The following is a 13,402-nucleotide window of genomic DNA, read 5'->3' as shown; positions in this document are numbered from 1 at the left end:
TAAGAAGAAATCATAGCCATCAACTGGATCCTCTCCAGTCCATTTTGGACTAGAGAGGAACGTTGTCCACCAGTTTTATGGGAACATGATCATTTCCAATTCATTTTGAACTGGAGAATATTCAGTTAATGGTCAGGATCTCTTTAAAGAGATCTTGAGGCCATAAATAGGACATATGTCCCATTAATAAAAAAAATAATAATAAAATATTATATATATTTTTTTTAAAAAAATTAAAAAAATTATTAAAAAAAAGGGTATCGGACCAACTCACTGGGGGTCGAGGGTGGCAAGGGTCGTATCTAAAAAAAAAAAAAAAATCGCTTTGACCCCCCAAGGGACCAAATGTCGATTTTTTTATTTTATTTTTTTTAGTTTTTTTATTTTTTTTAGTTTGAGTTTAGGGCCGGCGACCCCAAGGGCAATGGGGTGGTCCGCCCATCCCTTGCTGGCCATTAGGGTGGCTCTCAAGCCACCCCAGCTAAAATGGGGTGGTCTGGCCACCCCCTATGGCCAAGATGGGGTGGCCAGCCACCCCTTATTTTTTTAATCTAAAATATTATTTTTTTATTATTTGTTTTTGGGAGTGGGACATGTGTCCTATTTGTAGCTATTAGATTTCTAAGAAGAAATCCCAGTCATGAACTGGATATTCTTCAGTCCATAATGGACTGGAAATGATCCTATTCCAGTTTTATGTACACTACCTAATGAATAATGCTATAAGTCTTCTTAAATTGTTCCTAGAGTCATCTCAAATGTGATGTGACTTTTAAAATCACTGTTGAATTTAATATGTGATTTATTGACTTTTGATCTATTGGTGATTTTAAAAGCCACATCACATTTGAGATGACTCTAGGAAGACTTATAGCATTACTCCTATCTAGTTCGAGTTGTCTCTGACATTGAAGGATAACTTAAATGTTCGAGATTTACTTTTTTTTTTTGTTTTAAAAAAAAAAAATTACCGTTGAATTTGAAACATGATTTATTAACTTTTGATTTATTGTTGATTTTAAAAGTCACATCATATTTGTGATGACTCTATGAGGACTCTAGGAAGACTTATAGCATTACTCCTATCTAATTCAAGTTGTCTCTGACATTGAGGGATAACTTAAATGTTCGAAATTTACTTTTTATTTTTATTTTATTTTATTTTATTTTTTAAAATCGCCGTTAAAATTGAGATGTGATTTATTAACTTTTGATTTATTGGTAATTTTAAAAGCTACATCACATTTGAGATTACTTTAAGAAGACTCTAAAAAGGCTTGTAGCATTATTCTTGAAATAGATTACAATAGGGGTGAAAAGACGGGTGGTTAATAACTACCTGCTAATTGCTAACCGCTTTTGAAAGCAATTATCAAAAACTGCTAATCGTTAACCCGTTATATATATATATATATATAGCAGGGGTCGAGAGGGGGCACATACCCCCCTCAACCCCCAAAAACCTCTTTTACCAGTGAATTTTTTTTGTTTGCCTTGAACTTGCCCACCCTCAAAACTCTAAACCACTAATTCAAGGGCACCCTTAGTAGAACTCCTTCTAGGATCCTCTTGTAGCTATTGACGTTAAACTTGTTCAAATTTGTTGTTACTGTTTCAATCTTCACTCTTTAGAGCCCTTAGTAAGTTAAAACTTAGATGAACATTTGAACAAAGAAGAAAGATCAGCCTTCAAGTCTTTCAAGAACAAGCTCAGAAAAGAAGAAAAAAAAAATTGATCTAGAACAAATAAAGAGAAACTTACTTCAAGCTCAGAAAAGAAGGAATGGCCCAAAAAAAATAATAAAAAGAACGAAGAAGGAAGACTATGTTTGGGATGTTTAAAGTCATCAAGATATTTTTTAAGTGATGAGACATTGTTCACAATTCACAAGACATCACAATTAATTGGAAAAAGTACACTTTATCATCTTAAAGTTTGGAACGATTTTTAATTCGACCTTCAATGTTAAAATTTTTGCAATACATCCCCTAAACTTCCAAATCTTTCAATTTGACCAATTTTATCACAAAATTCTCATATTGCTCATAATTTTTATTTTTTATAAAAAATTAAAAAAATCCAGGATAGCTCTGATTCATCTGATTCATTTTACACCCATAATTTTTTTTTTTAATTTTATAAAGAAAAATTAGAACCAATATAAGTGAATAAGAATGATCAGTACAAAATTCAAGGATTTGGGAGGTGCTCCATCAAAGTAAATTAAGCAAAATTGATTTTGTAGACGTTATCTAGAAACAACTCTTTTTAAAAAAAAATTCATTTCGGCATGCATATCGCAGTAAAAATGGATAATTATTGTGCATCTAGAAACTCTAACTCATAAGATGATACAAAGAGATTTAATTTATTGATTCAGATGGAAAGAGGTAATTCATTAATGTACAGTAAGTTCTAAGTGTAAGACATTCCATCCGTAAATAAATTTTGAAATTTCTTATACTACCCCTAATTAGATTGAACTCAATCACTTACTTGAAATATATAATTAAAATTGATAACTTATTTATTTATTTTTTTTAGTTATATTTTGCCTTTATGAACAAAAGTTTTGGCTTCACCACTATATATATATATATATATATATATATATGAAATGATATCGTTTTGGTATTTAAAATTTAAAATATAAAAAAATATATAAAAATTTAAAAACAATATCGTATGTAATATGATATTATTATATTATCATAGAAATAAAATCGTTTTGTTTTGCTTTTTAAATTTGTTTTTCTTTTAAAAAGCGGTTTATTAGAGTTCTTAACAATTAAGTTAACCGCTTAGTGAATTAGCGGAGGTGGTTTTACTAACCACCTAAGCAATTTAATCGCCTTTTCCTCTCTAAATTTCCAACTGATTTACCATTTGAACACAAAGAACAAGAAAACCCCTTATGAGTGACACGTATCTGTGGCCCCTACAAAGTCCGTACACCCTCTCTCTCTCTCACACACGCACAAGCAAACCAACTCTGTTTGTTTGGCCCTTTTCTTTTGCATGGCACTGTCACTTGCTGCTTAGCTCGCTCAGGTCTCTCTCTCTAAGAAACTTCAAATGGGTCACGCTAGAATTGCGCATACTGCGCAATCTTCATCGAAGTCCAACCCACTTGGTTTCATGCTCTCATTTCTTTCTTTTTAGTGTAGGATTGCGAAGGTGGTGGTGTTGGGAAGAAATTATGGCGTCAGGTGATCCCTGGAAAGGCTGGAATCCTGCGATCAGTGCGATGATGTGAGTTTCTTTGCTTTAATGGTGTTTTTCTCATTGGTGTATATATGGGTTGCTTTTTGTTTTTGGGGTGCTTAATTTGTGTTTATTCGTTTTGATGGCGGTTATAGGTTTGATGTGTATTTGCATGATTATTTGGTGAAAAAGAAGATGCATAAGACTGCTGAAATTTTCAAGAATGAGGCCCGTCTTGATGTTACTGACAGAGTTGGTAATGTTCTCTTCCGTACAGGCTCTTATTTTATGCCTCTGTTATTCATATTTTAATACGCTTCTAAGTTCCAATGGATGACCGCACTTAATTAATTCGTACTGAGATTCCCTCCTGATGTTGATTGTGTAAATTACTGTTACTATTAATATTTTCTTTCTAATATCTTGAGAATTTATTGCTTAATTTTGTTGGTAATATCTTTGACTACGAGTTTTTGTTTTGTTTGTCGCTTTCCTTGAGAGTGGAAAAGTTGAGGGAATTTGTTCAATGGCTGTCCGTTGAGTTATTAAATTGTGCTTTCAATATGGGTCATGTTAATTTGTTGTTCCCTTTTTGATCACACGAGGCTTCTTGTTCACTTCATTGTACTATGCCCATTATGATATTTTTGGGTGGCTTTGATGTTTACATTGTCACCTTAAGTTGATTGTTTATTGATTAGAAACGTGCGGTTCTTGTTTCCAGCCATTGATACTCCAGAAGGATTCTTACTCGAATGGTGGTCACTATTTTCTGATGTATATTCTTACTCGAATGCATTGGGTTCTGTTAAGGTGACAATCTATTGAATTTGAGGTATCTCTGGGCTTAGTTTTTGTTGTAAGATGGTGCATTCTAGGAATTCCTTGTTTAATTTTCAGGATACCCAAATGACAGAGAATGAGCAACAAAAAATCAATTCAAGAATGCCACAGTCAGCGATGAATCAGTACAGCCGTGGACAGTCAACTGTGATTACTGACTTTGATAAGACATTGGGGCAATCAGCTGCTTATCTCTTGACTGCAAAAAGGTATGAGGAAGAGCGTCTTAAGCATCCTACTAGAACCTTTTATCCCAATTTACGTTCAATTGATGCTAATAAACCGAGACTCCCAAATTCAGCCCCAATCAGTTCAAGGTACTTCTGAGATATGTTTGTAAGGTGGCTTATTTATACTGTGTCTTTGGTTCCGGAACACCCCACCCCACCCCACATGCCCATGCAGTAGAGTAGAGCTTTTCATTTTACATGAAATGAAATGTCTATCATAGATTTCTCTGTTCAATGAAAGGAGAGTAACAGTCCTTAGATGTATGGGTCTCGACTGTAGGTAAAGTTTGAAATGGGTACTTTGAGAAATTGTTGCCCTTACATAAAAAGAAATGATTGCCTACATGATAATTGTTACTGTTAATTGGCTTCCTTTACATAATGGAGGTTTTTTTAATCCTTTCTTTTTGACATTTCTTATTCATGTGTCAGCCATCCTGAGCAACAAACTCGTGAGCAGCAGGCTCAACAGCTGGTTGTGAGAGTATAGTCAAACCTATTCAAACATTCTCATGAAAATTCCTAACTGCTAGAATCTTTTTGAAGATTATTGTTACTGGTGGTGCAGGAAAGTAGAAATGACATTGGAATAGAGAGAACTGTACCAATGAATTCCATGCTGTATGGGCCACATGATGCAGGTTTCGTTATATCATACTTCCTAGATTTGCATTTCTTCTTTGGAAAATCTTGGGGCTCAGCTTAGCCAATTCACCTCATTTTTAGTTCAACACAAACCTTAGTGCTATGGAATTGAATGAATAAGATGATGTGTGCTGTTTGCTTCTTGTGCTTTATTATACTAAGAAGTAACTATTCATATGATATCTTATATTGCTTCTGTTGTTAGCCTACTATGCTCTTTAAAGGCCTTTAGACTTCAACATGAAACTAATTGCCTCAATTTATCTGATCCATTATGCACTTCACTTTGTATTATTTTTCCTAATTTATTTTGGGAATGGTCAGAGATGAGTAATTTCCAGAAACCCATCGTACAAAGTGATGTGCATAATGAATTAACGAGGAGTGCCTTTTGTTGACCTTAATGCTTTGTATTCCATGGCAGGACATGGTGCCATGTAGTTTTGGTTGCATCAAGTCTTAGTTCCTTTAATTATCTTGGGGTAATTAAGCGATCCAATGATTGAACTTAGGGCCAAATGTTTTAATAAGTCACTAAATTTGGAGCTTTAGCTCTTTTAAATTGGGCATAATTGCACATAAGTGGTTGGAAAAAACATATAATTAGGTAGCAATATTTTTCTCTGATTTATTTCATTTAAAGGAATGGTTATTATCTACTTGATGTTTTAACTAAATTTCAATCTTTGCAGGGATGCTTGAGGGAATCAATTCAGCATCACTGGATGGATGGCCTTTAACTGTAAGTTTTATCACATACTTGGCTCTAGAACTCGAACCCTCTAAGCGACACTTCTATGTTCTTGTTGTTGTCAATAATTGCTGTTGAGCATTAATTAAATTTCCTAGTTCAATCTACTTCATATTTCTGTTGGAACTTGACCAAATTCCCCGTGATTTGGGAAACTAGGTACTAAACTCACTTTTTCAGGAACCAAACTGTCAGCAACATTTTCAGACGTTGACACCAGAAGTTCAGCAAGCACTTATGGCTCAAGTACTGTCACGTATGCATGAAAATCAGACATCCACTTTTCCTGGAAGCCCTGCCAATTTTGATAGTCCAAATCTGATGCTTCCCCAAATGGAATTATCTGCAAAGGATCGACAGGTTAGCGGAAACAATGACTTTCAAGTTCCAGATGATTGGTTTCCCTATTTATCAAAGAAGCTGGAGTTGTGATATGAATTACTGTGTACATGCAATTTTATGTGAATCAGCAGGTAAAAATGTGACAGCTACACAACAAATCTACTATTTATATCCCATGTTAACATTTGACCTGCTCTGCATTTTTTAATGTAATTATGTCAGGTTCTTCACCTTTGTGATGGATACTGCTTTGTTCATCTGATAAGAAAATAATCCAAAAGCAATGGTAACAATTCCTAAGAAACTATATTACATGCCAACTCCTGGACATGAAACAACCATCCTGATTATTACATAGATAATATAATCATATAAGTGATGCTATATGCAAGACTACTATCCCCCTTTTATCGTCCGAAATGTAACATGGCTTTTAAAATCACTAATGGATCAAAATTCAATTGTGATTTAAAAGCCATGTCACATTTAGGGGGATAAAAGGGGGATAGGAGTCTTGCATATAGCATTACTCTAATCATATATCATCCTTCTATTATCCTCTATTGATTGTTGACTGTGTATACCTACAAAGAAATTCTCCTGTACAGTTATGTGAATTGCCTTCGATAAGAAATATCTACAATCATATACACCTCCGTCAAACTTGTAATGGACCATGGATCTTGAGTTTACTTGTGGAAAAGCATTTAGATTTGTGGAGAAGTCAATGAGCTGGACTGAAGAAGATGAGGTATCAAGAAAATTCTAGAGCTTAGATTTATAATTGCTTTTGGTGAACTTTTTATCTTGTTACTGGTCCTAATACCAGCCAGTCTACGTATGAAAGATTATTGGAGAAGAGGAAACCAAAAGTAGTTTTAATACTTCCTAACCAAAAGCAGAAACCAATTACAGCAGAAAGTTGACCTTGAGTTTTTGTGACGATGCCTTTTCAGATGAATTTAGATGGTAATAAGTGTGGAGGCCTATTGATCTATGATAGGAGGAGTTCCATATCCTGGTAATGGTTTTCCCAGAGATCATTGCTGCTTTTGATGCTTTGGCGTTCTTGTGTTTTCACTTCCCTCTTCTTTTGATAAATGTTATAGATTTAAACTGATGAAAGTATTAATTCCATAAATGAATCAAATGCACGTCTTAATTTTCAAACTTCCTTCCATAAATTTTTATTGGACATTACATCTAAAATTTTCATAATCCATTTCCTCATAAGTTGATTATGACTCAGATGATGGTCCAAATGAAACAAACTGCCGAGCACCAGTGGCAACATGATCCACTAGAGCAGCAGGTATTCCTAGAGGATAGTTGTAACCCAACTTAAGCCATTTTCTTTGTTAGGAAAGTTGATGATTAATGCTTTCTTCTATTGGTGAAAGGTTATCGTTTCTTACATAAATCAAATATCTACATATTTATGTCTGTGTGTGTTACTTTTTCTGTAATCTATTTTTCTAATATTACCTGTTTTGGATCAGAATAGCAGAAAGAGTAAGACAAGGTTATATTCAAGAGCTGCAGACAATATGGTGGTAGGTCATACCCCTTGAAAGGGTTTTTCTTTCATCACTTGGCAATCATATTTATAAGAAAAAGAAAAAGAAATATTAGTAATTCTATCATCATATTTGTTGAATGCATCTATTTGTTGTATGCTTGCTATCTTGGGCTTTTATGTCTTCTAATTTTTGCTCTCTTCATGGATTACCCATGATAGGATCATATAAATGCTGACGATACACCTGTCGATGTTGAATCTTTCTTGTCCCATAATGATGAAAATGCTGGTGGTACAAGTCCTCCTTTCAGCAGTTTAAAACACCATTCCATAGCTTGCACTAAAGACGAACATGAAGGTAATTTTCTACACTTTCAGTATAAAGGTACTATGTAGTTTTTTGACAAGATTATGGAATTTATGCCTAGAATCTAGTAGATGGTACATATCAGAAATCTACTTGGATACTTTTAGTTAAATGTACGTAATACAAAACAGTGAAAGGGGAATGATGCACTACATTGCAATAATATTATCCAAATATTTATTGATATTTGTATTAACTTAAGCTTTGTGACCATCCAGTATGCTTCAAGTTTGAAGAGGTTGTTACCCTCCACTCAAGCAAAAACAAGGTGTTGTGCTGCCATTTTTCATCGGATGGGAAGTTATTAGCTAGTGCAGGGCATGAAAATAAGGTGGTTTGATGCGATCCATCATTGAAATTTCGTTTGCGTTTTTCTTTTGCATAGTTTCTGAGGTATTGCATTTCCACTGCTAGGTTTCCATTTGGAACTTGGAAACTTTTAGTTCCATTAATACATCAGAAGAGCATTCTCTTCTAGTTTCAGATGTTCGGTTTAGACCATGTTCAACTATTTTTGCGACATCTTCCTTTGACAGAACTGTGAAAATATGGGATGCAGCAACGGTAAGCTTTTTCCTTGCCACTTCTGACCTTGATTGTCTGACTGTCTTATTTAGGACATCAGTTGTTCTATTTTGTTACTGTGTAGTGTTCCCTTTTCTTGTCAGTTATCCCTTTAGAAGCAATGCGAAGGACGTCTGACATTAAGGTCCAATTTTTAGGGGGTAGACCATAGACCTTTTTTAAAAAAATATTAATACAATGTCTTTTTGATAGCTTCGAACAGATATTAAGTCTTATTCTGATTCATTTATGTCCACACCTGCTTGCTCTTATCTGTATGAATATCCAATATGAAACATACCCGCATTGTTCATATTTTACATATTTCCCTTTAGTTGAATTGTTTGGTACAAGTCTATTCTACTTGAGGATTTAAATTCTTCATGTTGCAAATGAAACAGATATAGGCCATTCTTGTATGTTGCTATAACCTAAATGTTTGCTTAGATTGGAATTCAAATTGAAGTTGAAATTTTCAAATATTATGTTCATCCAAGGTTTGCATTTGTGGATTCTACAAAGTTTTTTAATTGTTGCTTGTTGTATTCATAAAGTGATAACCTTTCAAAGGTGAATCTATATCTTGTCTGATGAATTTGGTTCTTTCTACATGTTCAATTGCATTGTCTAAGTGAAATATATGAAAGGAAAAAAAAATGCAATTCTGCAACATAATTTTTTTTTTTTCCATTTATTTATCTCAAGATGGTCAAATCTTGGTATGAAGTTGTTGGAATGATTAGATTTGCTAAAAGATGTATGACATGTTGCCACTTTATATGAGAATTCTATCAAGTTAATTCATTGGATCAGTAAGAGGACAAGTTACACAAGTGAAACTGGTTTTAGTGTAAATATTTCTGGTGTGAAGTATTTTTCTTTTTTGGCGTTAAGTAGTAGCTCTGGTACCTAACCCAAATTGTGCTATCTAAGAAACCCAAAACCCAAGGAACAGACAAAAGGAAAGGAAAAAGGAAAAAGAAGGAAGAAGGAATAAAAAAATAGTACAAGATGTAACTTTGAGCTGAAATTACAAGCAATATCAAGGACCTGACATAATTCTTTTAATAGTAGAAATTCGGGGCTCTAGTTATGGTTGATGAAATATCCGCTATTCTCATGCCAGCTTCAATATGTGGGTTGGACCTGGGTTTTTCAAAGGTTGTGAATTAGTTGTGAGGGAAGCGTGTGACCTTCTGGATTTGGAGTTAAGATGGGCTTGATGTCCTCTCCGCTAGTTCTATTTTCCTATCAATATATAGCATTTGTACACTAAGTTTTAAGATTGGGACTTTCTGAATGTGCAGTTTAGTAATACATGGGTTTGACTAGGCGGCATCTTTGGGCCAGAATATGAGCCTTATATGGGATTGATGCTCTATCTATACCCAATGGATCCTATCCTCATTATCTAATTACGTCTTAGGTGTAATATATAATTTGCCTTCTATGCTTTTGTTTTGTATCAAGCAAAGGAGTAACCAAATCCTTTAACATAAACAAATTATTTTTTGGGTTTCATGGTTGTTATTGTAGCCAAGCGTATCATTGTGCAAGCTTCTTGGACATGCCGAACAAGTAATGTCAGTGGATTTCCACCCAAGAAAGTTGGACCTCCTCTGCTCCTGTGATAGAAATAATGAGATCCGACTATGGAGTGTCATCGAAAATGCTTGCAAACGTGTCTCTAAGGTCTGATCTTGAGCTTTCCATTAGTCAGAATAGAATAATAGAGTCATAATATGCTAATATTTGAAACAACAACAGTTTGCTTGTTACACTTATTTCTTGTAGACATTGATATCAGGTTAGACCCACAAAAAGTGCTATGCTGCATGACTAATAGCTTAGTAGTGTTAAATTCGGACTAATATTCCCTCCAAACTAGGTTGGAGGAAGTTCCTCCAACCCCGTCTAAAAAAATGACATGTGTCCATTTGCATGTAAGAAAGACATGTTTTTTTTAATTGTCATTTTTATAGACTGAGTTGGAGGAAACTTCCCCCAAACCCAGTTTGGTGGCTTTAATCATTTATATATTTTTATTGATCCCAGGCCTTTGGGCCTTGCACTTGATTAAGGCCTTTCTATGCTGATGTTTCAGCATTTCTTTTGATATATATTGCAAATATTATGAAGGTTTCAACTGGAATGATGTCTTATAATTTTTAAAAAGTACGCACACGAATAGTGACTTTCACAGCCTTAAATTTGGATTTATCTTCTCATGATTTGTGTTAAAAGTCATGAAAATGCACCATTGAAGAGTAAGTTAACATCATGATACTAAGTTGTCTTCATGCCATGGCTTTGTTCACATATTGAAGAAACCTTATGAAACCATTTTGAGTATATGTTCTGAAACTTTATCACCCTTTGAGCCATTTTCCTGCAGAATAGTTGTTATGATGGCAATTACATTGTATCCTATTGCATTGAAGATGTTTGGTAGTCAAACATTTCTTGCAATTCTACTTATCAATGCCTTAATCTCCATATGGAGTAACTGCAGGGAGCTACTAAACAAGTCAGATTCCAGCCACAATTGGGAAACGTTTTGGCCACTGCTGCAGGAAACAGTGTCTATGTAATTGATGTAGAGACTGACGGCCTCCAATTCTACTTTCAGGTAAGTCATAAAATCTTGTAATGTATTAGATTTTATGTTTCTATTCCCTCTACATTATTTACCTGAGTGAATTTGCTTTCTTTTTAGGGACATGTCAAAGATATAATTTCAATTTGCTGGGATACAAGTGGGAATTATATTGCATCTGTTAGTGAAGATAGTGCACGAATTTGGTCAGCTGTGTCAGGCGGAAAGTGCATACATGAACTTCATTCAAATGGCAACAAATTCCAGTCATGCACATTTCATCCGGGATATTCACAGCTCTTGATCATTGGTGGTTACCAGGTATACCGTTATATAATGTAAGGTTCTATTTGCTCATCCAAAAGACATGAAAATAGTAAGAATATGATGACGTGATAGCTACAAAATTAACTGCAAAGAGAAGAAAACTTGTTGGTGCACATGTCTTTTCACATTGGAGGTATATGGCAGAATAAATTTTGCCAGAACTTGAAAATATTACATCAAGACCCTGTTTGTTTCTACTGAAATTGTTGCCAACTTAGAAATGATCTTAAATGTTTTAGTTGCAAGAGAGTGACTTTAGAAGAAACATTTCTTTTTCCCCCTTTTATTAGCCTGCAAGGGATTTGTTTTTATTGGCGCTATCTTTATGGTCATGTACACAATATCCTCCTTCGGTGAGATTTAATAATTCATCTTTTATTGTGTTAAATTACCAGTCATCCCAAAAGCTTAAGCTTATAGGAAGATGTAAATTTAATCACTTAATCAGTACTTTAACACTTTCTCTAACATGTGGACTCAAACTCCCTTTTAATTTGATCCCATAACTTTTGGCTCTGATACTATGTTAAATTATCAGTTATCCCAAAAGCTTAAGCTTATAAGAAGAGATAAATTTAATCGCTTAACTATTATTTTTATATATTGCAGTTTCTTGAGTTATGGAATCCAACTGTGAACAATAAAACATTGTTGATTCCAGCTCACGATGGATTAATTGCTGGACTAGCAGATTCACCACAGACTGAAATGGTTGCCTCAGCAAGTCATGACCACTGTGTGAAGTTATGGAAATGATGCTTCTCTGTATGCACATGCCTTGAACCACATGTGAAAATGTGCAGGTTTTGTAAAACATTTCGTTGATCTGGATAGAGGCAAAAACTGCATAACAGCTAGGACTTCAATCGCCAGGAACTAGGTGCCATGGCTAGAGATAAACCTTTTTTTAGTCTTATACATGAAACCCCTGAAAAGATGGGTATATTCAGTTTTCAAATCTATAGAGGGTACAGCTTACTGTTTCAGACTCACATGATTACAACTCAATATAAATGAAACAATATCGCAGCATAAAACACAGATTTATTTGCTTTGATATCCCCTGTGAAATGTGTTATAGTAGCTGTGATGCTTGTGTGCCCTAACACCAAAGTATACATTACGACAGTTTAAAATGGCATGAGTCATCTCCTTCTCGGGGATGATCTTGGAGAAGTTGATGATGACATGTAAATCTGCCTCAAAGTAGAGGTTAATTTATGATGATCAGACTTGCATCTGCTCTGTTCATGTGCATTGAATGCTGCTACACTTATATCAGCTTTGTTCAAGGTTTTGACAGGCTAAAGAGAGAGGGATTGGAATCCCTGAAATTAAGTTGTCTGAATTTTAGAGAGGGGGTTGGTGGGACTCACTGTCTTGAGCAGGTGGGCCCATACCCTAAGCTGCTTAGGCAGGCGGGTTCCGCAACTCCTCTCTCTTAAGCTATTCAAATTTTATAAAATTCAGATAGAGTCTAATTTTATGAAATTCTATTTGAGAGAGTATTTGTTGATATTCAAGGCACCCGAGGAACTTCAATGGTCCCTTACATCTCTTCTTTGCATTGCTTACAATTTTTATTTTTTTATTTTGACTGCAAGTATTCTTGCACTATAGAAATTCATCAACTTTCACATTTTTTTTTTTTTAATTGAATAAAGAAAAGGGTTACAAATGAGGATCCTTTCCGCTCCTAATCCAAAAAGGAGGAGCAAATGATCCTAAAAACGAAATTAGGGTAAGCTCTCTAATGACAAACTTTCACTTTGTATAAAAGTTTCACCTTCACTGGCATTGCCAGAATGTGATGTTGAAGCATTGCAATGATTTTCCGTTTGGTTCTTACAAGAATCTGCCATTGCAATGCTAACATACAATGAATAGAATCACAAAACCATGCTCTTCAAATTCATCCTTAATCTTCATATGTCAAACAAATCAGCTCCGAGCTGAGGCTCTTCAATATTTTTTCTTCTCTTTTAAAACGCAAAAGAAGACAAAGCCTATTGA

At 34.6% G+C, this 13,402-nt stretch overlaps 1 protein-coding gene across 2 annotated transcripts; it reads left to right on the top strand.

The window, feature by feature from the left end:
• Positions 1-2,986: 2,986 nt before the first annotated feature.
• On the top strand, positions 2,987-12,415 carry LOC132172627 (transcriptional corepressor LEUNIG-like). Of its 2 annotated transcripts, XM_059584161.1 has the most exons (18): positions 2,987-3,052; positions 3,169-3,253; positions 3,361-3,461; positions 3,930-4,018; positions 4,106-4,257; positions 4,711-4,762; positions 4,847-4,919; positions 5,616-5,665; positions 5,834-6,034; positions 7,266-7,328; positions 7,516-7,569; positions 7,755-7,893; positions 8,121-8,233; positions 8,317-8,466; positions 10,003-10,158; positions 10,979-11,095; positions 11,183-11,383; positions 11,999-12,415. In XM_059584161.1, exons 2-18 carry the CDS (start codon positions 3,201-3,203, stop codon positions 12,143-12,145), a joined length of 1,911 nt encoding a protein of 636 aa, XP_059440144.1. In that variant the 5' UTR covers positions 2,987-3,052; positions 3,169-3,200; the 3' UTR covers positions 12,146-12,415. The 2 variants fall into 2 exon arrangements, with proteins under 2 accessions (XP_059440144.1, XP_059440145.1); XM_059584162.1 differs by lacking the exon at positions 2,987-3,052 and having other exon boundaries at positions 3,117-3,253; positions 5,855-6,034.
• Positions 12,416-13,402: the final 987 nt, after the last annotated feature.

The sequence above is a fragment of the Corylus avellana genome, chromosome ca2 (genome assembly GCF_901000735.1).
Source record: "Corylus avellana chromosome ca2, CavTom2PMs-1.0".
NCBI classification, from domain to species: Eukaryota; Viridiplantae; Streptophyta; class Magnoliopsida; order Fagales; family Betulaceae; genus Corylus; species Corylus avellana.
This window is presented reverse-complemented; position numbering and strand designations above follow the sequence as displayed.

Bases quoted from the DNA above. Each gene is read 5' to 3' on its own strand.
- LOC132172627 (XM_059584161.1), top strand. From the start codon at position 3,201: ATGGCGTCAGGTGATCCCTGGAAAGGCTGGAATCCTGCGATCAGTGCG. The intron at 4,920-5,615 runs GTTTCGTTATAT...CAATCTTTGCAG, and splicing joins GTATGGGCCACATGATGCAG to GGATGCTTGAGGGAATCAAT. The intron at 11,384-11,998 runs GTATACCGTTAT...TATATATTGCAG, and splicing joins TGATCATTGGTGGTTACCAG to TTTCTTGAGTTATGGAATCC.